Source organism: Excalfactoria chinensis, chromosome 1, assembly GCF_039878825.1.
Source record: "Excalfactoria chinensis isolate bCotChi1 chromosome 1, bCotChi1.hap2, whole genome shotgun sequence".
NCBI classification, from domain to species: Eukaryota; Metazoa; Chordata; class Aves; order Galliformes; family Phasianidae; genus Excalfactoria; species Excalfactoria chinensis.
Genome location: NC_092825.1, coordinates 58,646,387 through 58,673,244, shown reverse-complemented (window position 1 = coordinate 58,673,244; position 26,858 = coordinate 58,646,387). Strand labels below are relative to the sequence as shown.

At 40.4% G+C, this 26,858-nt stretch overlaps 1 protein-coding gene across 1 annotated transcript in view; it reads right to left on the bottom strand.

Moving 5' to 3' along the window:
• BCL2L13 (BCL2 like 13) overlaps window positions 1-26,858 on the bottom strand; it is a 40,365-nt gene that overhangs the window by 7,068 nt on the left and 6,439 nt on the right. The window contains exons 3-6 of the mRNA XM_072326711.1: window positions 19,635-19,745; window positions 18,553-18,709; window positions 15,612-15,681; window positions 9,936-10,079 (exon numbers count right to left, since the gene is read on the bottom strand). Coding sequence (XP_072182812.1) covers window positions 9,936-10,079; window positions 15,612-15,681; window positions 18,553-18,709; window positions 19,635-19,745 — 482 coding nt within the window. The remainder of the gene's footprint in view (window positions 1-9,935; window positions 10,080-15,611; window positions 15,682-18,552; window positions 18,710-19,634; window positions 19,746-26,858) is intronic.

The following is a 26,858-nucleotide window of genomic DNA, read 5'->3' as shown; positions in this document are numbered from 1 at the left end:
ACAAGTGAATGGTTTCTAACCTTCAGTGGGCATATCAGCAGAGCTGATAACAGCAAGGCCAGAAACAAAGCGCTCTTTCCCTGAGCAGCAAGAGCCTGCACAGAGCCTCTGGAAGGGGGAAGGATCTCCACACCAACAGAACAAAACAGAACTAAACAGAGCATGCAGGCACAGGAGGAAAAGGGCAAACACTGTTCATCACTTGCACTAACTGAAGCAAGAGCAAATGAAGCAGGAACAAACCTCTGGCTAAAGCACTAAAGTGGGACTTGAGAGATCTGGGGAGCTCACGGGCAGTAATGTTTTAATCTCTCATGGCATGAATTATCATCGCATCAATAAACCTTGTGAAAAGGGGTCAGCGTACCTCAGAGTGAGCTTAGGAGTGAGGTTTCTCTATTCATCCCCCAACAACACCTTGCCATTTTACCATATTCAATGGTCTCATTTCCGGACCCTTCAGTACAACAGTGCCATCCTGTACTACATCCTGCACTGGGAACATAAAGACTTCACAATGTATCTTGGCAGGGGAAGAATCTGAATCTCATCTCCTCGGCCCATTGACTTTTAGAAGATAATTATGCACTAAAAGAAGAATTTGGCAGGATGCTATAGGAACTTATCTTCCTAAATTGCTTGGGTATCTATGCAGATCACCTGGATCGGTAACAAGCTAAGAAACCCTACAAAGAAATACTACACATCAATCTTCAGAAGGAAGGTTCAAAGTGATGAGTTCCTTTCCTGCGTAGTTAAAAGATGGACACAAAGTCTTGATTCAGAAGGATATATAAAGTAATAAAGCATTACATCTATCAAGTGGTCGTACACCTCACATACACCAGCAAATCCAGAGCAAGTGCTCTTCTATCAGCAGTGACTGAAACTCAATGCTTTGGTACCCTCTCGAAAGTTGTGCTTCACTATGAAACCCATTATTCCAAATGCACTGCACAGCATTAAACCAAAACAGCTCTGCCACAAAGGAAGAAGCAAGCAGCATTGTAATGTAAGGGCAATGAAAGAGAAGACCCAAGAAGTGGAAGTAAAGGCAGAGGCTTCCAGATGTACAGGGCCTGAATGCTGTTGGTGAGAGCTGCGATGAAGTTGTCCTTCATGGGGCACCCACAAATGGTTTGGTAAAGATTAAATGAACAAATGACACAAAGTACCATCACAGAAACCATGCAGACCTGCAGCTCCCCCAGAATACCTTAGCTCAGTGTGATACGATTGCTGGAAGCAATGCCGACATGTAAGGATGAGGCACTAGTTACTCCCATGTTGGGCCAGTTTTTAAATGCCATACCGTTTGCTGAAGCACTTTCAACTGGAGAGATACAGCTCATGAAACACAGCTAAGATCTGTGCACGTGTTGGGGGTAACAAGATAAACTGCTTTGGAGAGGGTCAGGGAATGAAGAAGGGACAGCATAGTGGGAATACGGGCATCAAAGCCTTCCTTAATTCATGCGAAAAACCACACAACCGCCTTGCCTTCATCAGAATGGATGGGCCTAAGACACCCACGCTTTACTGAAAAGGAAGTGTTCAGCCACTGTCTCCCTATAAACTAGAGCCTTATGAAGCTCAGGGGAGCCCTTTCTGCAGCAAGTTGTCACAGGCAATTTCACTTTCATGTCAGTGCCTCGGGGACAGAACTCCCATAGCCTGAAGAAACTGACTGCTCAATGGTGAAAAGCAGAAGGAAAGCCCACATCTTGAGCGTCAGTGCATAATTCCACTATTTCATTACAAGCTGATGAAGTCCAACAGCAATGGGCATTCTTTAGGACAGATGATTAATGTTTCTTGAGCTGAATTAAGAGTTAATTCAGCAAATTAAGAGGATAAAGGCAGGATTTACTGCTGATTTGGTTGGGGTTTGAATTTTGTGTGTGTGTGTGTTGTGTTTTTCTTCTAAAGCAGCTGCAATAAAAACTGAATGACAGTTAGGACGGCTCCCTTGATTCATCTACAGATGTGGCCCAGAAGCAAAGCTCCCACAAACAGATTAATTCAGGTCAGGATGGAACGTTTGGAAGGATTTTTAATAACCTTGGGCCTTATATAAACCACCCTGTTTTGATTTAATGGTAAATAATGTACGTATGATGTCCTTCTTTATCTGCTTCATCTATTGTAAATGAAGAGATCATGTATTGCTCCAGACCAGAAAAATCCAAGTTCTGCTCTTTGAAACGAGGGATGGGACACTTGTGAACTCAGAGTGCTTTTCCTCCAGCACTCTTACAGAGCAGTGTCACACATGCCCACAGAAGCCCAAGGACATCCTTCGCTGCACCACCACTCCCAATTCCAACCACTGCCACCTGAGGGAAGAGTTGGCACAAGTCATGGTAAGGGGAAGGAGAACCACACAGTTCCCCTCTTAACTTGAACACAAGGAGGATGATCTACAATCTCCTTTATGTGAAGCTGTTTCCGGTGGAAATAGGTGTTCAAATTAAAATTCGGACTGTCTCAAGGATAAAAATAACTCTTTTTTTTCCCCCTACAAAAATAGTGTTACGTCTGTAATGGAGGTGTTGTTAAAGAACAGAGATACCCATTAGTGCATCTCATGGAGCGCTTACTGCACCTTAGAGAATGCTTCAAAAGCCCAGCCTTGTAAGTCCACAAGAGTAAATGCATCTGAAATGCCTGTTTCTAATTGCTGTGGAAGCTGTGAGTAGGAATTACTAGTTGCGAGGAGATGAGGTGTTTAAGGACTGGCAAGCAGAAAGACAAAATCAAGTCCTCCAGATTATCCCCAACTTGACTAGCATTACACCATTTCCTTCACATCACCTCCCGTTAACTTTAAACACAACGATTTTACTTGTGTTTTAATGCTCTTGAAAGGCTTGACTGGTCTACAGTACTAACAACTAACTGTTCACACAGGGAATGATTTGAGCGGGCAAATCATTTGAAATTAAGCCTCAAAAATACAGAAAGGACCCCAGAAAAGCTGTAGAGCCGAGCAATCCAGCAATACACCATAGATCTTGATTTTGTCCTGAACAGGCCAAAACTTTGTGCATACGGGTCAGAGAGGAGTGCCACCTTGCGGGGGGAAAAATGAAATCTATTCTGTCAATACGCTGCCTGATTTTTTCCTGTTTTCCTTGCAACTGGATGAACTGCGAGCAGCCCCACAGAGAAGGACTTGGATGTTGCCGTGGGTTAAAAGCTGGGCGTGAGGCAGCAGTGTGCCTCATGGAAGGCTAACAGCATCCTGGGCTGCATCAACTGAGGGCTGGCAGCAGGGAGCGGAAGGGGATTGTCCCCCTCTGCTCTGCCCTGTGAGGCTCCATCTGCAGTACTGCATCCAGGCCTAAACACAGCACAAGAAAGATGTCAAAAAAGACGTGGAGCTGTTGGAATGGGTCCAGAGGAGAGCACAGAGATGATCAGAGGGCTGGAGCACCTCCTCTAAGTGTAAAGGCTGAGAGAGCTGGGCTTGTTCAGTCAGGCTACAGGGAGATCTCACTGCGGCCACCCAATATTTGAGGGGTGCTTATAAGAAATATGGAAAGACCTTTCACAAGAGCTTCCGCTGCTGGTTGAAGCCCCTTGAAGACAAGGGGCAACAGTTTTAAACTAAAAGACAATAGATTCAGACTGGATAAAAGGAAGAAATTCCTCACACTGGCAGCAGCGAGGCCTTGGCACAGGATACCCAAAGAAGCTGTGGGTGCCCTGGAGGCACTCAAGGTCAGGCAGCCTTGCCCATGGGCAGGGGGCTGGGTGATCTTTCAAGTCCTGCCCAACCCAAGTAACTCTGAGATTCTATGTAAATCCCCAAGAAAACCCCTTGCAGTACTGGAAACAATGCTGTCAGAAAGTGGAATGTTCCAGAACAGCAATATTTACTATGACAAAAATAATTCAAAATGCTCAGCATAGCTAAGAAGTTCCTCAGGCTGGAGTTTTCACTTTACCTTGTAATATAACTTATCAAAGAGAAACGAGATGAGGCTCAGTAATTTTTTCCCACACATCAGTGTCACAGCAGCAACATAAGTAATAGGAAACCATCAGCTGCATTTGTGCTTATAATCTAGCATCTGAAAAACAGGAGGCAATGAATTACGAACTTGCCCACATCCTGGAATCCCAAGAGAGCTCCCTCTGATGAAATAAGCAAGTTTCCCACAGTAACAAGTTTCACCAGAGCTGAGAGTACGCTTGTCATGATTTCTAGCTCTAAGAGAGGTGCAGCCTTACCCTTGGTCTGGGGAAGCACCACCCATTCTGAGGGCTAGGCAGGCAATGGCTGTGCCACAGATGGCTACCAGAGTCAGGACGGCTTCACCCCCAACCGACCCAATGACTCAAGCTACAGAATGCATCCAGCCTCTACCTCTGGATTCAGCCCAGCTATGCCATGCCTCTTCAGATCCCTTCTGATCTCAGGCATGACAGCATTACTGTGCTAGTCCTTCAGAGACATGGACTATTATAAAACCAAGAGCTCACAAACCTCAGGTCTTAAATGGTTCAAAAAATAATAGTAGTATTAAAAGCCCCCGAGACATTCGTTCACTGTAGAATTCATCTTCACAAAACTCAAGATAGGTGGAGACAGGAAAAACAGAGCAGAATACACAAACAGAACTGTATCAGACTTGAAACTTTCTATTAAAAGAATAGGGGGGGAAAAAAGAGAATCAGTTGTTCATCTGAACCAAATAATATCACACTGATATTTTAGCCACTACTTTCATCCCCTTCAAGGTCTGTTTTGGCTAGAACAGCCTACAGAAATGATCCTATTACGTTTCCCTGCCCTCCAGCATAACCTCTACTACCTGCAGAGTGCCAATTCCAAAGCAACGGCTTATAAGGCTTTAGTCTTAGCTGTGTATGCTGAAGCAAAATCAGTAATTTAGAGACGACTTCTTCAGACAGCCTGATTTGAAGCTGTTGAAAGGAAAAAAGGAGACCCAGTTGCTCAGTCATTCACCGTTTAAGTTCCTTCTCTTTCAGCCACAGTGCCTAAAAAAATCTGCTCCTGTACTACAGAAGTTACACACAAACAGAAGTGTATAATTCATCGGCATTTTCCAAGACAGAAATAAAGTATAATTATTTTGAAAGGAAAACTCCCGTATAATTAGATTGCCCTTTCTTGCATCTCTACCATATTAAATTGACTTATCTTTCCTCCAGCGTAGCAGGTCTGTCTGTTTTTGCATTGTCATTCTCAAGGCAGACACCTGGACTGCTGCTCCGGTTGCGCAAGCTGCCTGCCTCCTTTCCCCAGGATGACAAGTGCCTCTTTCCCCTTGTCTAGATAGTTAACAGACTCCAGCACGTTGATTATTCAATCAACAGCAGCAAAGAAAACGTCAAAAACAGCAAAAAAGCCCAAATCGAAACAAAGGAGAGAAAGAACGGCCCTTCCAAAGCCAGGGAACTATTAACACTACACGTACTCCAAGGAAATGTGTCCTCTTCAACACATGCAGCGACTAGTTAAACTCAAATTCAGATCCGAACATCCTGAGACACAAACACTGGGAGGGCAGAGACAATTTCAGCTATGGTCCAAAATACAAACAGCAGCCTCCTACCGAGAGAAGGAAGGTTACTAGCTGAGCCTTACCATGCACTTATTTCACGTCTTTCAAGCAACTGAAAAGCAGATGGGCTTGTAACAGGAGAGTGAACCTGAGAAAAAGCACCTAGCTTCCAAGTAATCTTATACTTCTTTATATGCATCCTCAGATACATGAAATCTAGCCGCTGAAAATCAGAATATACAGAGCTTGAGAAGAAATAAATGATTTGGGAGGAGGGATGGGAAGGAAGAAGAAAAAACCTTACCAACTGACTGGCCTTACTGTGCACTTTTGCAGGAGACCATGAATTGCTTCTGATGCAGCAGCATTCAGTCCTGGAGAAGTCAGACAGAGGAAAAAGGGAGGGGAAGTAAAGGGAGGGAAAGGGAGGGGATAGGAGGAGATGGGAGGGGAGAGTGTGTACGCTGCACGTCAGTTTGTCGAGCCCTAACATTGGTCTCTGGAAACAGAAGAATGAAATTACTGCCAAATCAAGCTGGGAATTGGTTTGTGGTGGTTCAAAACGATCAGGAAACGGGATTTTAGGATTCATTTGGGATCAAAACAACATCAGAAGAACGGAATGTGTATCTTCACACATAGCTATTCAGTGCACTTGAAATGCCAAACATGCTTCTGCTCCAAAGAGAGATCATACTTAAAGTCAAGCAGAGTAAATGTGAGTGCTGCAGCAAAACCTTTCACTGCAGTTAGTATGAGACAGAGAATGTCCAGAAGAAAAGCAAGATTACATTGCTTTCCTACAGCCTTCTGAACGCAGCTTGCAGCTACCTGCAAATCTGTGTGATTGTAACCCAGATGGAGTAGCCATTTCAGCTCTTCATTCATTGACATCTACGTGACAGCTGCATCCAAACACAATACACAGCACATTGAAGACAAGCAGCCCTTTTAGAAGACTTACACAATAGCCAGAATCATAATATCAAAATACGATATGCACTTCAGAGTGAAGAGATGCCAGCCATTCTCCCACCAAGCAATCATTGCACGACCCAGGCCCACTCTTCCTTAAAATTAACAATGAAAGGAATTAAAATCATAGTGCCCGAAGGAAGAATGGGAGGGGAACACTCAGTGCTCAACACACTGTCTTATCACTACATCTCTACATGACAGAGGGAAAAAAATCCAGAAGATGCTTCTCACCTTAGAGGCTTTACCGCTAGCATGTCAGGTTCCCCATTTCTCACAAGCCACGTTCATTTACTGAAATCTATTTCCCAACTATTGATTTTTTCAGGCCTTTATTCCCTTGAGCTAGCAATTTTGCTTCTCATAACCGTTGTCCATCGTCCTCGGTCAGATGCTTTCCTGGACGTGCAAGGCTCTCAAGCCCACAGAATAGCCTGAAACCTTGTATGCAGGCAGAATCTCGGGAGCTCTTCAAGCGCTACAGCAGCAGCACAGCGTTATACAGCAAATAGCCCCACTGGATGATGCAACTCCATAATAATCTGACTCTGCAGAACAGTGGCTTGGAAAGAAGATAGGCTCAGATAGCTGTTGCTCTTCTAACTGGCTACTTTTCTTCTGTCAAAGATAGGCTTTACTCAAAAAACTGAGCACAATTCCAAATTACATGGTGCCAAGGGATGCAAGAGAACCTGATAAGCCTACAGACTTCTTTCAGTCCACCGTTGAAAAACAGGTTCCTGTAAAGCTCTCCTTTGCTCCGCATCTACAAAATACTAGGTAGGCTGTTCTGTTATCTTTTCAGTTTTAAGCAAAAGTACTTGTCATACATAAGAAGGACCGCTCTGAAGTAACGGAAAACCTGAACCTCTTACTGTCATAATACCGTAATTCACCAGAGACTCCTAGGTTTATACACTGCCCTTACGGCACTAGCAAAGAATTACCGACAGTTTGATCTGGCACACAGCGCTCCTGTGGCAGATGCCTCTCTTAAGAATTCAAAACACTTGCGTAACAGCTAACAGCCTGCTGTGCAGCTCTCCCCCAGCCCTGCTCCAAAACACGCATCTTCCACTCCCTGCCCTTCGCACGGATATTCCCAGAATACAATCCCACAGATTCAGAACGAATTGAGAAGCATGTCACCCTTATGCAAATGAACGCTCTTACAGGAAACAGAAGACAGTAAAACTATACATTCCCTTTCTCCAAGTAAAGCTGCAAACAAGGTAGGCCCCAAGCCTCACACCCACAGCAACTCACAAAGGGTTAGCGTGGCTATGTTCATTCGGTTGGAAAGGATTTTCATCACCTTGCCTCTTTCCTCGCCTCTTCTGCTGTTTCAAAAATAGCTCTGGCTTGTTTGCTGCACTGCTTATGTCAGTCTGATTTTATGCCTGACTGGATGTATACAGACAAGTTTGTAGCCCATTAAACACAGACTACCCAGATCTGTACATACATGCACAGTCACACAAACACAAAGCACATCCCCCTCCCTCAGAGGCCATGCTGGAAAGCTGCTGTGTTTAGAGGCTTTGTGCTGTATTAAGTATGTTTATAGCAGGCCTCACATAGGGGCTAGAAAACAGATCACTGCCTTCCTGAGGTAAAAAACAAACCAAACCACAAAAGCAAAATAACACTAATACCCACTCCTCTTAAAGTTGTTGTCTTAGTTTCAGCTGGGATGGAACTCTTTTCTTTAGAGTGTTTGGTATGATGCTATATTTTGGTTCTAGGAGGAAAAACAATGTTGATAACACACCAGTGTTTACAGTTGCTGCTAAGCAGTGCTGTAGAGAGCCAGGGCCATTCTCAGCAAAGGACCCAAGTTGTTCAGAGGGGACAGAATTAGGACAGCTGACTGAAACTGGCCAAAGGGATATTCCATGCTGTACAATATCATGTGGAAGCAGTTTTGAAGGGGTTGGGGGTTCATCTCTCTTTCTCTCTCTCCTGTTGCTCAGGGGGGCTAGCCTGGTATCAGTCAGGGGGTGGTGAGCAATTAATTGTGCAACACTTGCTATATATATATATATATATATACACACACAGACACACATATATAAATTGTCATAAGTGTTATCATTTTCCTTTTCTCTGCCTTAGTAATAGTTTTATTTCAACCCATGAGTTCTACCCTTTTTTCCCCTGACCCTTTCCCCCACCCCACTGGGAAGGGGAGGGAGTAAGCAAAAGACTGTGCGGTGCTCAGACCACAACCATCAAAAGTGCCCTCCCCATGAGAAAAAGACTTTGAAATGGAAATGCATTTGTCAGTGACTGAAGGTCAGTGGGATGCATGCTGTTTGGTTTTTCTGTCCCTTAAACACTCCACCCTCCCACCCCACCCTCAAGAGGTTGAAAACTATTACCCACAGTTGCCAAGAAGTGAAAGGATTCCAGGAGGTACAGACACACAGAAATGCTGGATCTAACCACTCCTACAGAAAATTTCAGGTAAACTCACGACTGAGATGCAATTCAAATGAGATTTTTCCTACTAATGCTTTTTAATCACTGGGTTTTCCTGAAGAGCTTTATTTTTCATAATAAATCAACTTGCATTTTCCTGATCCCAGATTAACTCCATTCAAATCTGGTATCCCTCTCAAACCCAGTAATCTAAAGCACAACCTCCTTTACCACAGCTCTCCCTTTAAGACACAGCTCAACATCTGTGAGCTATAACATTGCTTTATCGTGAATCTAAAGATTTCCACAAGGAAACGCAGCACAAAAAGATCTTGATTGTTCCTATGTAAAATTCATTCCAAGTTAGTTACTTTGTCGCTTATTATTAATTTGTACTTCCTGGCATTTCTGTACTAGATGCTCCCCAGTTACTTATCTGCTAAAAACCCTCTGAAATTTAAGAGGGGGGAAAAAAGCATATACCATTTCCAGCAGTCGCTGTAGCATTCAGACAAGATTAAAAGGATGATGCTCTCAGGCACAGTATCTCTTTTGTTAAGAGTATCTTGCACGTAAACACAATTCTATGTATTAACAGGAAAGAGCATTCAAACAAAAGCTCAACCATGTGGCAGTGTATCAGCATCTCAACATGCAGTGTATGAAAACTACTAAGGACATCTTCTATATCAACAGCAATTCAACAAACCAGACATGCAAAGTACTGGAACAAACTGCCTAGGGAAACAGTGACATCCAGTCACACAGATCTTTAATGTCAACAAAAGCAATGAATGGGTAAAAGTCAATTCTGCCTTAGGGTAGAGAGGTGAAATACATTACTGCCTGAGACCCCTTTCCAACTGCATGAACAATATGGTTCTAACCTCCTGAAGCATCCTCTCATAGGCTTATTCCCATCAGCTCCTCTTATCTTTCAATGTCAGCACCGTGTTTAGAAATAAGCTTTGAACAAAACATGGAAATTAAACTTGATCTTCTTACCCAACCTCCTTGTTGAATGATATAGTCCGCAGAATAGTCTTCTAGATACGTCACCCCGAAGTTCACAAGCGCACTCAGTGGTTCCTGGCCTCTTCTGGTTAACTCCATCAGAAATTGCTGTAGCAGAACCAGGGGCACCAAGACCTTAAAAATAAACCAATTACAAAAAAAAATTCAGAAAATATTATGAATACTACTGAGACGGGTAAAACAGAAGAACTTACATGGCCTACAGAAACAGTCTGAATTTGGAAGTTCAAAGTATCTGGGCACTATACGTTTCGTTGTTGTGAAGGCAAGATGCAGAAATACAATACAAAACAGGAAAGGAGCACTTAAATCTGATAAAGCAAAACATCACGGTGTAACTTGACAGTTTAACAGAACAGGACAGCAGTGGTTTCTTAAGTACCATGTTTCCACAACACAAGATTCAGGTAAAAGAAGCAAAAATAGGTCCAGAACTTTTGACATCAGAAGAGACAAAAAACAATGTTATTATTTAAAATGCTATGCATCCAAATTGCTTACAAACTGCATATTCATACTCATTCTTTAATAGATGCATTGCATAAGACAGTCTTCTTAGAAGTTTACATTCTGCTTTCAGATAGGATGTAACTGAACAACTTGGGCTCAAATGGTTATAAAAAAATGGAGTTACATCAAGCTGGCAGCAAGACGTTAGTGGGTTTCTGTAGGATTCTATTTTAGGGCTAGCTGTCATTAATGTTTTATAAGTGAACTGGACACAGGACTCAAATGCGCACTAAGTAAGTGTGGATAATACTAAATGAGAAGGAGCTGTTAACTCCCTCGAGGGTAGAGAGGCCTTGCAGAGATATGTTGACAAATGGGAGGGGAGGGCAACTGTATGATGCTTAATAATAGCAAGCGCTGGGTTCTGAGTCTGGGAAAGGGCAATCCCAGCTGTATGTAGAGAGCGGGGAACAAGAGACAGGAGAGCAGCCCCACAGACTGTGGGCTGTGGCTGCCAGCAAGCCGAACAGGAGTTAGCAATGTGCCCTGACAGTTAGGAAAGCCAACCACACCCTGCGGTGCATTAGGCCCAGCACTGCCACCAGGCAAAGGAAGGGATAAGATTACAGGCCTAATTCAAGTAATAAATACACAGCCCTCTCTACACTGAACTCTCTCTTCTTTGCCAAATTTACTTTGTACAGAAATCCCCACCTCCCTTCCTACCCCTTCTTCTCCTTGCATCTTTTTTTGAGCTTAAGAGAACACACAGCCTAAATGTGAATTCCTCTGGAAAATGCAGTAATTCACCTCCTTTATATAACATAACTCCAGACACTTCCTTCTGAAATTATGTTATAGTTTGCCCAAACAACACGCAGTTGAACCTTTAAATTCTACATTTGTTCTTCATGCAAGCGGCCATCTGGGCAAAGTTCATGCGGTACTTTGACAGTGTCACGGTTTTATGATCATCAGCGTTCCACATCATCGCATCATGTAGTGCACTGGGAATTAAAGTGCTAATGCCCCAGTTCCACACACCAAAGAGAAGACACTATGTTCCCCAGAAGACTGTTTGCTGTGCTGATATCATTCCTGCACAGGGGGGAACACATATAAGGTAGTGGTGGGTCATCTGACGCTCTCTTGCTTTCCTTTGGCTTTATTAGCTTCAATTCTAATTGCCTTGCATTCCGATACCGTATTTAGCAAATTAGTTTGTTTCTCCTCAGATCATTGCCGATGCTTTTAATTATTTTGGGGTCCCCCCCGTTTCCCTTCTCTGGAGGCGTGGATTTTGCAAAATCCCTCTGCCCCACTAGTCACAGAACCGGGCTGAACCAGCCTGAACCGGCCCATAAACCACTGACAGACAAGTCTGGGAAAAACCGGTATGAACTGAAGCCATTAGCATCTGAATTCGCTTTATTACCATACAAGAGAAAGTACTATTAATTTTACTGCATCTAGTTTGTGAAAACTGCATTGTACTTCTATTCTCTGTAAACGCTGAAGAGGATCATTAGAATGCTGCGAATCAGAATGTTGTTTCCTGCCCACACAAGGTAGATCCAGGTTAATACTTCTACTCAGATTGAACTCCAAATGCCCCTTCCTTCTCCAGTCTCCACCTCCTTCAGCCTGATCTTCTTTTGTGTAAATATCTTCCATTACTACTCCCAGAAATCACACCTTGGGATTCAAAGCTGGAGGAGGAAGGATAAGAAGAGCGGGCACTTGGCTGGGTTTGACGTTTGTATTAAATCCATGGTGGAGTCACATTCAGATGGCTCCCTAAAAATAGATAAGGTCTTAAAAATGCCTGTTATCTGATAAATTTAAGACATTCCAACTGATTAATAACAGAGTCCAATACTCAAAGGACAGGTTATATTACTGTTCTTCTGTGAAAAACAGTTAACGCTTCAGTCGCTTAACTAGAAATGAGATGGCACTTGAATTTTGAAAGCTTTGTGGTTTGTTTGCTTATTTGTTTGCTTGTTTGTTTTATTTTCTTGTAATTAATCTTGAACCAGAGACAGAAAAGCTGCTGGCTTACAGCTACATGAATAAGCATAAGCAGCAGGTCAAGGTGAGGTAAGCATCAGAGGAAACTTCAGTCTTTTTGGATTAAAGGAAAGAAAACATGCTGTCAGGACTAGGTAAGCTTTGGGGGCATCCACTTAATTCTACAACAGCATGAACATCTTGATATCAAAATATTTGGCATTTACTTTAAGCTGGAGGGAAAAGAATCAAAGGCAAAAAAGAAAAAGAGGCTGCTTAGGAAATGAAAGGAGCTCAAACTATTGCTTTCTTCCTTTGCCAACTTAAATATCTAAATCTATTCATTCCTCCCCCAGTTTAGAGTCCTTTGTAGGCCTTTAGAACCAAGGACCAAATTCAAACACTGATATTCAGTTTTGTGCAGACCAACAAACACAGACTGCTTTTTCTTTCCCATTGAGATTACCAAGACTTCTATCTTAGAGATCAGAAGTAGCAGGACCAGGTTTGCAAACTGCATGAAAAGTACACGTGAAAGTGTACTAGGGGCTATGTATACTCTGACTGAAGAAACACAAAGACAAAACCAAGCGGAGCAAGCCAGCAAACAGCTGGCAGGAGAAAACTTCCGGGGAATCATTAAACAGTTACTATCAGAAGATTTCTGGTTGTGTAAAGGAAAAATTTCTGCCACTTGCCCTTCTGCAATCCCGCACTACCGTAATGCAACCTAAATGTCTGCACAACAAAAATTAAATAGCACAACGTTCCAAAAAGATTTTGAGGAAGCTGCATCAAAAGTAGTTGCCATTTCCGTGCATCTTTTGACCGCTTCAATGGAAAAATTCACCTAATTGTTTACTAAATTAGTTCTTACTGAGTAATGGGAATCAAGGATTCGTAAAACAAAAATGCAAGATCAGTAAGATGACTGCTAACCTACCTACTGCCTCCGCTGACTCTCAGCTTTGGTACTGCTCATCCTTTTATCTGATGCAAACTAGTGGGATTGTTTATTTAGAGTATTTACATCATATTCAATATTAAGCATAAAAACTCAACAGTGAAGCATTTCACTACCGGATTTCAAAATACATTTATTGCAGAAATACAAATCCCTCTAAATTTGGTGTGGTATTAGCTTGGTTTTATTTTAAAGAGAGCCTTATTCTTTTCTTTACAGAATCCATCACTGTATCTGTTACTTCCACATCATAACTTTGAGGAACACACGAAGTATTTTTCTTTTTCCTCTTGAAATTCTATTACTGAGAACCAGTGCTTCAAATATCTACAGGTAAACTTTGCTGCTGTGTGATGTTAGTGGATGAACAGATGCTCCTGTGCATACATTCACCCAGCAATATTTTCTCATCGAGATGAACGTTCACATTTTAGTGACTGAAAATATCCCTCCTTTAAACGACAAGCTCTTGTAAGTTAATCATAACCCTTCAGCAGTTCAAACATACCACTGCTCTCTGGAAAAGGTCCACATTTTTAAGCGGCAAAAATAACAGCTACATCTCAAATCATCTTCTTTATGTTCAAACTTGCATAATGAACAGGTTCTGTGAAATTAAGATTAAAAATGACACCTTCCCAAATGTAAAAGAGGCAGATCAAGCCTTTGTTCACGTTCAACTTGCAACTAACTAACGTCACTATTTTAATGCAACACCTACCCAGAAGTACACGCTTACTTCATGCTGTGTCTCATATACACATAACTTCAAGTAAAATTTGCAAACACTGCTTTGGGTCTGCCTTGTGCCACAGAGATACTGTGCCATTAGGGGATTGATGTGGCTCTCTGAACACATCTCAGTCAATGTATTAAATAGGAAGAGCTTTTTGACATAAACACGCACAGTGAAAGATATCTATACACACACACGCACAAACATATACAAGATCTGATAACAACTGAAATCACAGCAGAAAATCAGTTAATTCTAACTTAAGTTTCTCACCAAGTCCAAGTTGCTTAAAGGGGCCATACAATTTTCTTTTCAACATTGAAGAGTCAGAAATTTAAAGTGAGATTCTCATTTGTAGGCTACTAAAAGTATAACCATTTTTGTACATCACAGATGTACCGCCCGAAGGTCTGTGGGAAAACCCTTCTTGATTTTTAACCTTTTCTTATCTGCCACAACTACTGTATGTTTTCTATTTCTGCTCCAACAAAGCAATTAAAGGATATGTCATGTCCAGGATCATCGGGGAACCATGAAAAGTTTTTCTGTGTCATTCTTAGCAAGCTGACAAAAACAAGTGCAATAGAAGATATACATATTCTTCAGATCTCCACAGACCCAAGGCCAGCACTACTTCATTTTGCTGCTACACATGCCTGCTAATTAGACCTAACACTGCATGTCTGTTTCTTGCTACTTTTACCACCTTTTTCTAAAAGCTTCTCCTTTAGATTGAAAATTAAGTTACGTTAAGGTTGAAGGAAAGGTACATAGATCTCTTCTGTTATAAAACACGGTTCTGCTTAAGACAGTAAAGGAATTTAAAAGGAAATTAAACCAAGAAATATATTCCATCTCCTCAAAACAAGTATTATTAAAGGAACTGCTAAACATTCCTGAAGCATCCAGCTACCACAGAAAGAATATGAACAGATTCTGTACTATTACACAAAATTTCCACTCAGGTTTGCTTGTAGACTGCAACAAATGTTACAGGTAAGTAAAGATGATAAAGAAACCTTCTGGCTAATTCTCTCCATCAAAAGCTGATAGAGAACTAGAACTATCTTCAAGCACGCAGGTTGCACAAATGCAACAGCAAGGGAGGCTGAATCATAAGTCTCCAAATCAATCTATGCAGGGCTACAGTTGCAAGAGGAGATGCAGTAGAGAACAAACAAAGCTCCATTCACCTCCTGTAAAAGGCAGAATCTTAAAGCACCTCCTCAAGAACCAGATTACATAGTTGTTTTCACTATAAAAGAAGATTGACAATGCTTCAATTAAATCACTTCTGCTTGGTTATCTAAAAAACTACACAGTACGTCTACATCCCCTGTTAAGAAAGAACAAATTATTTGCATTAAAATCAAGCGAGTTCTTTTTAATCTTAGCCCTCTGTGAAGTATAGCTGCCTCTTGCAAGAAACACTGTGGACATCGAATTGATGCAAGAGATATCAAAGTTAAAGTCACTTATTTAGTACCTTGTTCCATCCGCTGGCATGCGCAGCTGTCTCTTGTGTGCGCTCTCGATATTCTTGATATGTTACTGGCCTGCAGAAGTTAAACCAACACTGAAAGTTATAAAAGGAAACAAAAGAACAAGAATAAAATCAAATTCTCAGTTTTCAGATAACAAGGTTTTTTCACACATATCACAGCAAGTAATTTTCAAGAGCTAAAAACTCTCATCTTTCGCCACCAGCAGATGGGCAAGAAGGCATCACCTCTTCCCAGTTACACAACTTCAAATAACTGGTTAGGTGAGAATTAAAACAATCTGATAGTCTACAAATTAAAGGACATAAGATAAGTAGGTTCAATGACACGCGACCAAAATTTCATCTCCCTCATATTCTTTTTTATAATCAAAGGCTTTAAAGATAAAATAAACCTCCACTAGGAAATTCACATATAAAATGGGGCTCAATACAGAGTAAAACTTTTATAAACACTATAGACTATGAACCAACAAACACTTGGCAGCATTAACACTATGTTAGAGTTCAAGGATTTAGTTGCAAGAGATAGAGCACTTTTGATCACACAAAAAACCCCGTTGTATTTCAGTAGACATTTCAACAAGACTTCTCATTTTAAATCTATCACACCCCTAGGTTCCCTGAATCGGGATGATGAAATTACTCTCTTCCCTCCAAGATCAAACAGTATCTTACAGTCAGCAACAACGAAGACTTTCTGACAAGTGATAAGAGAAGACGTACTGCCTCAAAAGCAGTTGTCTTGTCCTGAAGGCAGACCAAGACAGAAGGCAATTTTAGACTTCAGTTTAAGGGAGAAAGTGGTATCTGATGATGGAGAGAAGAAATGCTAACTGCTTAGTGAACTTCAAAAACACTACTAAATCTAACAGGCTTGCTGTATTATAACACAAAGGTATTTGTGTGTAGACACGTGAGAGGAAAATGTGAAATACCAGCAAAATAAGGAAGTATTTTGTCAAATATAGTAGGAAACATTGGTGAAAGAACAAAACCGAAGCACACTGGGAAAAAGATGATTTGAGCTTGTCATTCTAAGTGCATTCTCTTAACTTCCTTGGTACATTAATCCCTTTAGAATGCAAATCCAAATGAATCAGTAGGATAAGAAGAGCAACAACAGCTGCAGGAAGGATATTCCTGAGAGTCTGGACAGTTCACTACACAAAAAAATACACATTCACTACACAAAAAAATAGGCATGCCACCGCATTTTCATAGGCATTTCAGACTTCATATATCTGCTTATAGAATCACAGAATCACTAAGGTTGGAAAAGACCTCCAAAATCATCCAGTCCAACTGTCCTATCACCAATATTTCCCACTAAACCATATCCCTCAGTACAACATCTAAATGCATGGTTTTGTTAAACCAGATACGTGTCTGCCATTTCCAGTGGAACATACTAACACAGCTTTTGTTGCTTAAAGGAAAACTTGCACCTTACCAGGCGTTTTTTGATGTTAAATGATTTTTAGTTTACACAACATTAAACTTGCATTTTGACCCTATTAAACCTATATACAGAAACAGACAGTATATGTATCGATTGCTGAAAGTTAAATGAAGAGTTTTCCTGTGGATGAGTCATTGAAAAGAGACAACTGCCTCCTCCATCTGTCTAGCCAGATGTTACGCGTGACCTCTGATGTTGAATCCAGGTCCAAGTTCATCAGTCTTAAATAGAAATGGACATCAAATGTCAACAACCATTACAGCTTCTACAATAAGACAAGCTAGTTAAGGAATCACAGGCTGAGGTTGTTAGGGACCTCTGAAGGTTATCTGGTCTAAACTCCCTCCTGAAGCTGGATCTCCTACAGCAGGTTGCCCAGGACCAAGCCCAGACAGCTCTGGAGTTTCTCCAAGGACAGCGACTCCACAAACCTCTTCAGAAACCTGACAGTTAAAGATGTTTCCTCGGGAATTACTTTCAAATCAATAATATTGCAGAAGTCTGCCATGAAGGGAATTACCTTCACAAGAACGTGAGATGCCTCTTCAAAGCCCATATGGTATATGCTTAACCCCATCTATGAGACCAGAGTTTTTTGCTAGACACTGATATCTAGGACACACTTCATGAACAGCAGAAAGAATAATACTAGTAATTCTCAGCTTCCTTTGAGTCATATTAAGTGAATCCATAAAACAGCTGCAGATTGCTATTTGATAATGCTGTCTTTACAACTGCATTTGTAACTGTCCTAACGTAGCACTCCACAGCTCCAGCTCTCTACAAATACATTCTGGAAGTCATTCAGAACAGCAAGGAGTACTTCATGTGGATCCATTTAAACGAGGCTAGTAATTCATATTAGAAAAACAAGCAACAGCAGCAATTTTACAAGTTCACAAACGACATTAACCGAGACACTAGCACGGCAAGTACATGTGCTATTCAAACAGTAAAATTAAACTGGAAGGCCAGCTCCTAATGCCCCAAGGTTAGCTCACGGAGTCACATTTGCTTCAGACGCATGTCCTGAAAGGTTGCCATAAAGCATCTACACACCTTACCTTCAAGACAATTCTCCCACTGAGATTGGGTCAGACTACTTATTAAGCCTCCAGCTCTGCTCTTAACTACTAGGTAGGGCAGGTTAATACGGGCACAGCCCAGCATTCATGAAATTGGCAATGGCAATTGGCAGTTTTCAGCTGCTAGCTTCACCAGCTACTCAAAATACTTGAACTGGTCTCAGAAGCTCAATGATAAAAGCTTAGAAATTTTTCAGAATTTACATTAATCCAAAGAAGCATTCACACATTAAAACACAAAACAAGCACATAACCAGATAAAGGGACAGCGAAAAAGAGAAATGCAGTACAGAATGTAGTGTTATGTTTAGCATTTCAGTAGCAATCATGATACAAAATCAAAACACCCTCCCTTTTGAAAAAACAAATGGAAACTCACTTGCTAAGCAAGCTCTCTAGTGCTTTGTGCAGATGTTCTTTCAATTCCTGGGATACTTTCTCCCCTAAATGAGCCAGGCAATCTTCTATTGAGCTTTCTGGATTGGCAGGACTGAACACTGGGGAAGTGTGGCAGTCAAATCCTGTAGTAGTAAAAGCTGAAAGAAAAAGTATACAAAATAAAGTAGACAGTAGAACAGCAGTCTCAGATTTCTCATCCCACCAATTAAACACAATTCATGTGATGGAGAAAGAAATCAAAACTCCATAGACAGAGCATGCTTTGAACAAATTCTTGTAAAACAATTATGTTCCAAATACATTCTGGAAGAGATACTTCCAAGTCATAGGTGATTGTAAGGTACATTTCTTGCCTCTCCCCTTACCTCATAACTAACCAGCAAATTAGCAAATATTCCCATTTTTAAGCTAATTTTTAAGCCAGTCCTGATGGAGCACTGAAAAAGCCTCTCTTCCATGTTAAAATCTGCCCACCTATGGACCTCTGCAGCAGTACTACAACATTTCTCTTTAAAACAATGCTGTTCATAGACCTTTGTCTTCTCTGTTCAGAATTTCCCAGAAAGGCCTATGTGGATTAATACAACTAGATACAGAATCATTCTAGTTCATACTCCCCATCTGAAACACATGCAAAGCAGATTGATTCCAAACTGACTCTTGCTGGCAGTCCCATTAAAGCCACGCCTCCCAGTCCAAGCATGCCCCAAAAAGCAGACTGTGGAGGTGAGAAATCTGATGGCTGCAGTCCACACTCCCCAGAATTCCAGTCCTTCCGGTACATTTACACTTCTGTCACATAGCAGCTTAAGGGCTGTTTACATTTCATTGTTTCTAGCAGTCTAATAAATGCAGCTCAATTGTTTGCTTTGGCTAGAACGCACCACTCCACACAGTAACATTTAACTTCATGTGACAATGTGCAGAAATCTTAGCTGGAGGGAGGATGTAAAGAGATTCCAACGCGTCCAAGTATCTCTTTAACAAGAGTACTCGTTACAAATTAACTGCCATTATACCGCATAGAAATTATCACTCGCAAGGGAAAAACTTGAAGATCACCTTCCAAGATCTCTTCATCAAGATGTTTTAGCTCCTCCTCGATTTCTATTTTAATCTTTTCCAAAGCCTCTTTCTCTGAAGCATGTTGTGCCATAAGCTGTTGTGGAGTCCCTAGAAGAAACAAGAGAAATCATTCCAATGTAATATTTCAAATAAAGTAGATAATGGAACACAATTTTGAAATAATAACAGTAAAGGAATTCAAGGTGGAAATGTTATTTCAGAAAGCAGCACGATATGTGACGCCTTCAGTGCATTTATTAAGTAAGTTTTATGATATGAACTACGAAACACAAAGTTCAAGATTTCTGGAAGATAGAATATGAATCTTAAATAATAATAATAATAATAAATTAGAAATTCAGACCTGTAAAGCCGCAGAGTACGTAACAGCTTTAAAAACAAACTTAGCTTGAATTCAAGACCAAAATCAACCCAAAATACACATGAAGAAGCCATCATGAAAACTAATTCACTCATTATCAAACTGCAGAACAATGTAGGTGCTCCCAATCTTAACTTAAGCTTGCTGTTTATTTTAAATAGCAAAATACAAAGTTTACATTGATCTCTGCAAAACATACAAAACCACTGTAATCGGGTTATCTAGATTTACCCGTGATAGAGGCTGCTGCCCCTAGAAGGGGGGAAATGAACAAAAACAATGGCAGCAATCTAAGGAAAGAACTTATTTTACTAAATACGAATAATATTGGAATACAAGGTGACACCACTCTGCTTTGTCAATGAAAAGTTCTGACCTGACATCAATTGTACATCAATTCATTGTTTGTCGGGAGCCCGCAGGCCACAATTAAATCACTTAGTACCGGGTTCATAAGTAACAGCAGATGCAAATGATCCCACAATGGTCAGTCAATTGTCAATCCTCATTTCCTAGTTACATCATTTAAGGACACAAAATGGCTGCACATTCCCAAATATCACAAGTACATCTTCAGTGTTATTTGTCACAAGAAATTGTTTCAGTCATATCGTTCAAGATTATATATAATTTCAATCATCTTCATTATTACATTGTGCATATATATATATATACACACACATATACCTATATACATATTATATATATATATATATAATATATATATATAAAGAGGAACTACAATCTATTTCTAAACAGGCACAAGTATTTTAGAACATTTGAGTTGCCTTCTAACTGTCAACTCCTTCAGTATAAGGCAGTACAGCAAATTACTGGCTGCTTTTAGGCACAGGTACTGGAGCAGAGGTTAGTCTAAACGTCCTACTTAGAGCTAAATGTTGTATCCACATGTACCTAAAAGTGAGTTCTGCATCAACTTACTCCTGAAATACATGAATCAAAATTGGTCACAAAACTTTTCTTTGCTAATCTCACTTCCAGCCATTTACTTCCCTAAGTTTTAGGATAATTTGGGCTTGGATAATCAGTCCTTGTTAGCCCTGAACTCTCTTGCTTTCAACAGTTACCCAAAACACAGTTTCTTAGCTCTCTTACTTTTCTATGTTGCATAGAATTCCCTTCTGGGATTAGTGTGATTTCAACACATAGCTGTGAGACACGTTTTTGCCAGCTAACACATAGGTCAGTGTAAAACGTTTACGTTTCCTTAACTGAACAGTCCAAAGGAACAACAGATAGTCAGTTAAATTCTATTTTACTTAACCTCACAACTATATCACCATCATCACATCCAGAATAACTTCATTCTGCTTCTGAAATCCCTTCTCAAACAGTCTGTTCTATCACTCTGAGCCATACATTCCAGAGAGGAGCAAACTGTTCCTCCTTCTGGTTAATGAACAGACACCCACTGACACCTTGTCAATCCCCTTTAACGTTTTCTCTTTGAAAAACCATACCACTGATTCCCAGTCAAGTGCAACAAGTCCAGGCAAGCGCAAACTCTTATTTTAACCTGTGCTTCACCCTGTATACCAAAAGGACGAGGGTATTCAGAAGAGCACTTGTTCTCACGGGACTGATGTGATGATGATCACACATGACAAGCTGTCATACTTTATAATAAGTCACCCGGAAAATGGAAGGAAGAGAAATTCCACGGCTGCCAGCATACAAAAGAGCTGTTTAGATAATCAGTACAGCAGTCAATGGCTTCCATCTTGTAACACCCACAACTCTGCAGCTGCTGCTGATTCCAATAGCACCTGACTAAACAGTCGTGCCAAAAAACCAAAACCATACCCCTCCCAGAAGAGTGACTTTGCTCTGTTTATTACCCTAATTATCCCTGGACTTCAGCTTTCTGCATCTCATGTATATTGACTCTGACAACTAAAAATGCACGCAGTATTGGGAGAATAGTGTGTTCCAACTGCAAAGCTCCTAAGCAAGCAACACCTTTTTCTTTTTTTTTTAAGACAACTTCCATGTCAGTAGGCAAATAGGTAGAAGAAAGAAGTAAAAATAGCTCCTGGTAGATGTTCATTCTTTAATATTGCAAACAGTCACACCAGAAATGGCACTTGTAAGATATACAAACACTGAATGCTTCTCAAATTACAGGTTTGCCTACTAAGGGCTTTTGCTAATCTGACTCTGAAAGGCCCCTTTCCAATGCAAAGACGGAGCAAACTTCTGTTACATGTTCTTCCAAGAAGTGCATTCTAGTTTCTATTTAGGAAACAAATGTTCCCTTCTGCACAAGTGTTGGTTTCTGTTGTTGTTAGGATTTTCTTTTTCATGTACATGGAGGTAACATGCAAAGTAGGAGAAAAAATGTCCAAAAAGTCCCTCAGGCACAGCACGGCTCTCATTCAGACACTGTTGCCACTACCAACAAATGCAGAAGTGCAGTAAAATTCTGCCAGTAAGGCCGTTCATTCTGGAAGTTTAGTAACAATACAAGACTAACCTGTTCCCCAAGGTTCAGCCTTGGAGGAGGAGGGATGGGAAGCCATTCATTAGTTAGAGAACCAGCACTAATTCTACAGTGTTTGTGTTAACTAAAGCTAGCAAAACAACAGTAGCTATAAGGAGAGACTAAAGGCATTTCACCTCTTTTCTTTTTCAACAGGACAGCCTGTCACAGACTGCTCTTGTGTGGTGCCAGCCATTTTAATTTAACAATTACTCCATTTCTGAGTTCTTTCTTAAGATTTTGCACAAACTTTCATATATTCAACGTTCAATTACAAATTTACTCTCAGCGTGACTCTAATACTTCTCTAATACCTCAGACTTTTTACAACAAGAAAGTACCTAAAATTTCTGCAATCATTGAGAAGAGACAAGAACATAGCAAATCTCTTTCTAGATGTATTTGCCTTTTTCCTTTTTAGGAAAGCATATGCATCACCTCTGCAAACTCTACAGAACAGACCTCCATACATAGAGGAAGCCTTTGATTTTAGATGTTTAAAAGCAGCTCTTTACAAGCCATAAGAAGACTCTACTTAAACTTAAAAAAAGTCCAAAAATAAGAAGAACCAAAACCGACATGAGACATTGTAAATTAGCAGTCTACTGTTGGCTGAGAGTCTTAATAAAGTGAGAACTCATATTCCTGGAAGGACTGTCTCATTCTTTTTCTAAGTCATATCCTAAAAGCTCCCTTTCCTTCCTCCCCCACTACCACTGAGTTGCTCCAACATACAACGTGAATCTTTTCAGACCTTGACCCTTCAGCTCAAGTATGTATGTTTTGCCCTGACAGGAAAGTTTCTAAGAAATCAGTCACACAGCTAAGTTAAAAATATCTCAAAAACTCCCCTAACTCCTAATAGACCAACAGGGCACTACAAAGGTTAAAAGAAGATACAGGGTATACTTAAGAACTTAAGAGTACAAAGAAAACCAAGATAGTCTACAAAAGACACTCCAAAAGCCGACTGCTGATAGAAAATCTTGCGACAGGTACCCGATCATGATGGTCAATACCACATAAAACAGATAGTAATGTTAAATATGGGATGGCCACTAAGGAGCCTTGAGCTCACCCAAAATGCACAAAGCCTATCAGTTCTGTACAGCTATATGTTTATCTTCTGAGATGCAACAGAACTCACTTCAAACTGAAGAGAATAAAGATAAAACCAATTTCTTCCATTATCCCAGTTCAGCACTACTCAGCTTTAAGATTTGTGTGTGGGATATGATTGCAATGGCTTCGATGCTTGAATATTTAGAGCACTTCGCATGGCAACAAAACATAGTGCAAAATAGTTGGATTAAAAGTAGCATGGATAAGATGCATCTCAGGGAAACCACAACACTGGCTAAGTTTTGTTCACCTCTTCTGTCATCTGTGCTACCATGTAATAACAGCCTTGACTATAAATCTCTTGCGTGCTACATGAGTTAAGGGATGACATTAAGATTTCTTATTCGGGAGACAGTCGAGGAAAGAAAAAACAAACAGATAAAAACACTTCCCTTGAGAATCTTTACCACATGGAATGAAGTCAAATAATGGGAAAGTAGATTAAGAAAGAAAATATGCTAAAAATCGCTCCTTTTTTAAACATAAAGAAGCATTTATAATATAAATCAATCACAAAATCAAAGTATTTCAACTCACTCAAAAAGTAAGAACTATGACCAGCTGCAAAGATTTTGTAATCAGGTGAAAAGATGTAAAAATGTTTCCCAGTGTTTGGTATTGTTGTTATTATTTTTAGTGTTTGAAACAGTGCTTACAGACACTAGAAGAGTTCTGGAAAAACAAAAGCACTTCCTCACGATTTAATAAGCAGGTAACTGACAGCTTCCACACACATATAATTACACTTACCAGTTGCTTCAGATCGTATGAACTTACACAGTATTTTACCATGTATACTACATCAGGTTTCTTGGAGCAACTTACATTATTCACCTATAAGAAAACCTACCAGTCAGTAGCAGAGTTCATCGCTAATAGGCTCTAAGGAGGCTGACTTTGGGTGCTATGCAAAATGACTGTTCTGCCAAAACAGTATGAAAAGTAACTTCTAAAATTACGTCTCAATTCTAAATTTGCTGGATTTCCCTCTGGAGACACCAAAATCTACTAGAGAGCATTGCACTGAAATCAACTGTAGGATAACCATAGAGCCGTAATGACAAAAGATTATGTCCAATGAATCTTCAGGAGCCCAGATAACTGCAGACGGTTCTATTCTTAGTCCCCGTGTGAACAGCAGTTATCTGAATAAAATGTTCAAGCTAGTGATCAGAGATCGACTTTAAAAATGTCCACCTTTGTCTGAAGCCAGAAGTCTTTTTAGCTAGCTGTAACTGTAGCCATATTTCTCGCAACAAACCCTAAACCAGTCAAAATATCCCAAAGGAAATACAGTGAGGTAGATATCCGTGTAATTTGTCTGAGGTTTCTCTTTACTAAATAAAATCTCTCTGGAAATAATCACTCCAGAAAAGATACGTCTGAAAAAAAATGAGAAACAAGTATCCTAAAGATTTCACTGTTATCTGAGTTTTTGGAATAGAAAGACATAGAGAAAGAACTCTCTAATACGATATGCAAGAAAGCTGAGGTTTTAGGGAGATGAGTGCAGCGGGTGAATGGACAAATGCATTCAATTTCTCCTATCAGTTGTAGCAGATGAAGTAGCACCATTAGACTCTAGTTTAACTGGAGTGTAGAAGTTCCACTGAAATCCGGGATACCAGTGCAGGAGTAGATTCTTAAAAGGTTTACAAATGCTAACTATAGATGGTATATACATATATTCATATTTTGGCATTTTGTATGTAATGGAAAGAGAGAAGATCCTCCAATGAGTGATTCAAGCTGGCTATAATTAGGATCCTGCTTTGACCCACGCTCTAGAGGAGTGTTACCCTCCACTGGAAAAAGGAGACTGAAAAGATTAACATAATAACGGTGAAGTCAGCCTTTCTGGATACTCCTCATACATTATAGACAGATGAAGAAATCAAAGAGTAAAGACTTAGATCTAAAAGAAATGCATATGAGAGAATCAAAAACCAAAGTCAATACTTCACGAGAACGACACGTATTAAACAGATAACTGCTTTGCAACAGAACTACAAACAAGCAACAGTCAAACATCGCTTTCTAAATTGTCGCCCATGGAAGGTCTACCAGCATAGTAAGCAAACTAAGGCAAAATAAGATTCAGTGCCAGGTACTCCGTATCAGAACCTCCTCAAGTTGTAAATAAAAGCATTCAGCCCTGAAGAATAGAAAGATTAGTGAATGGTGTTTTAAAGTACCACAAAAACCATCAGTGAAATGAACTGGGGGTCAGTCGAGGTACTGTTTCTATGGTTGATGACAACATATGAAAAACACACCAGCAAGCATGATGTAATGTCATATTTTTATTATGCCTCGTGTTTTCTTTACGAAAAACAGAAGTTTCTTCTTCACAATGGGATCCTAAACAACAACCATTCATTTTCATTTACTGGCTTTCACATCTCTTGTTCCGAGCAGGCCGCTTATACCACGCTTGTAACTGTAATGCCCAGCTGTCTTCCAGCAGCACACTAGGAAGTACAGGTAACATCCATTATGGGCTTCTTCTTCTCACTGTCCCCCTAGGGGACAAGCATACAGAGCACACTGCTTTGGCAGTTTTCAGTTCATAGACACCAGCCACATGCTAGCCAACAAAAAATACAGGCTGCATGTAGCTACTTGATATTCAAATAATATGCATACAGCTCTTTAAAGTAGACAAATAGCTGCTGCCACACACAGCCTGTGTAGCTGACTGTTCAATTACAAGCAATGAGAAAAGAAGTAGGAGAAAAGATCTTTCAAAAGTAATTGCCAGACAAACGAAAGGTGCTGGAAACACAGAAAACAGAAAAGCAACAGGAAAAATTGGTTCAGAAAGAACGAAACAAATCCTTAAACACAAGATTAGTCTTGACACTTAGTTCAGTAAGAGGATGAAGTCCATCCAAGGCATTGTCAACACAATGAGAGACAGGTGGAAAAAAGAAGGAAAAAATATTTTATCCACATTTGTTGATCATAAAGAGATAACATCACTGAGACAGATCTCATAACAGTGAGGAAAAGTTTCATTGACTTTCAGGGTTAGGGAGTTTGGGTAAGGGAAATGCACAATTTCCTCTTTAAAGAGAAGTTTCAGAGCAATGAATGAAAGGGATGAAACTATCAACACTTTTGAGTATTTTAACAGCAAATGCAACCATACTCTGCTGTCACATAAGCTAACGTATCCAAATCGTGTCTGAACAGTAGATTTGTTATCTTTACTCAG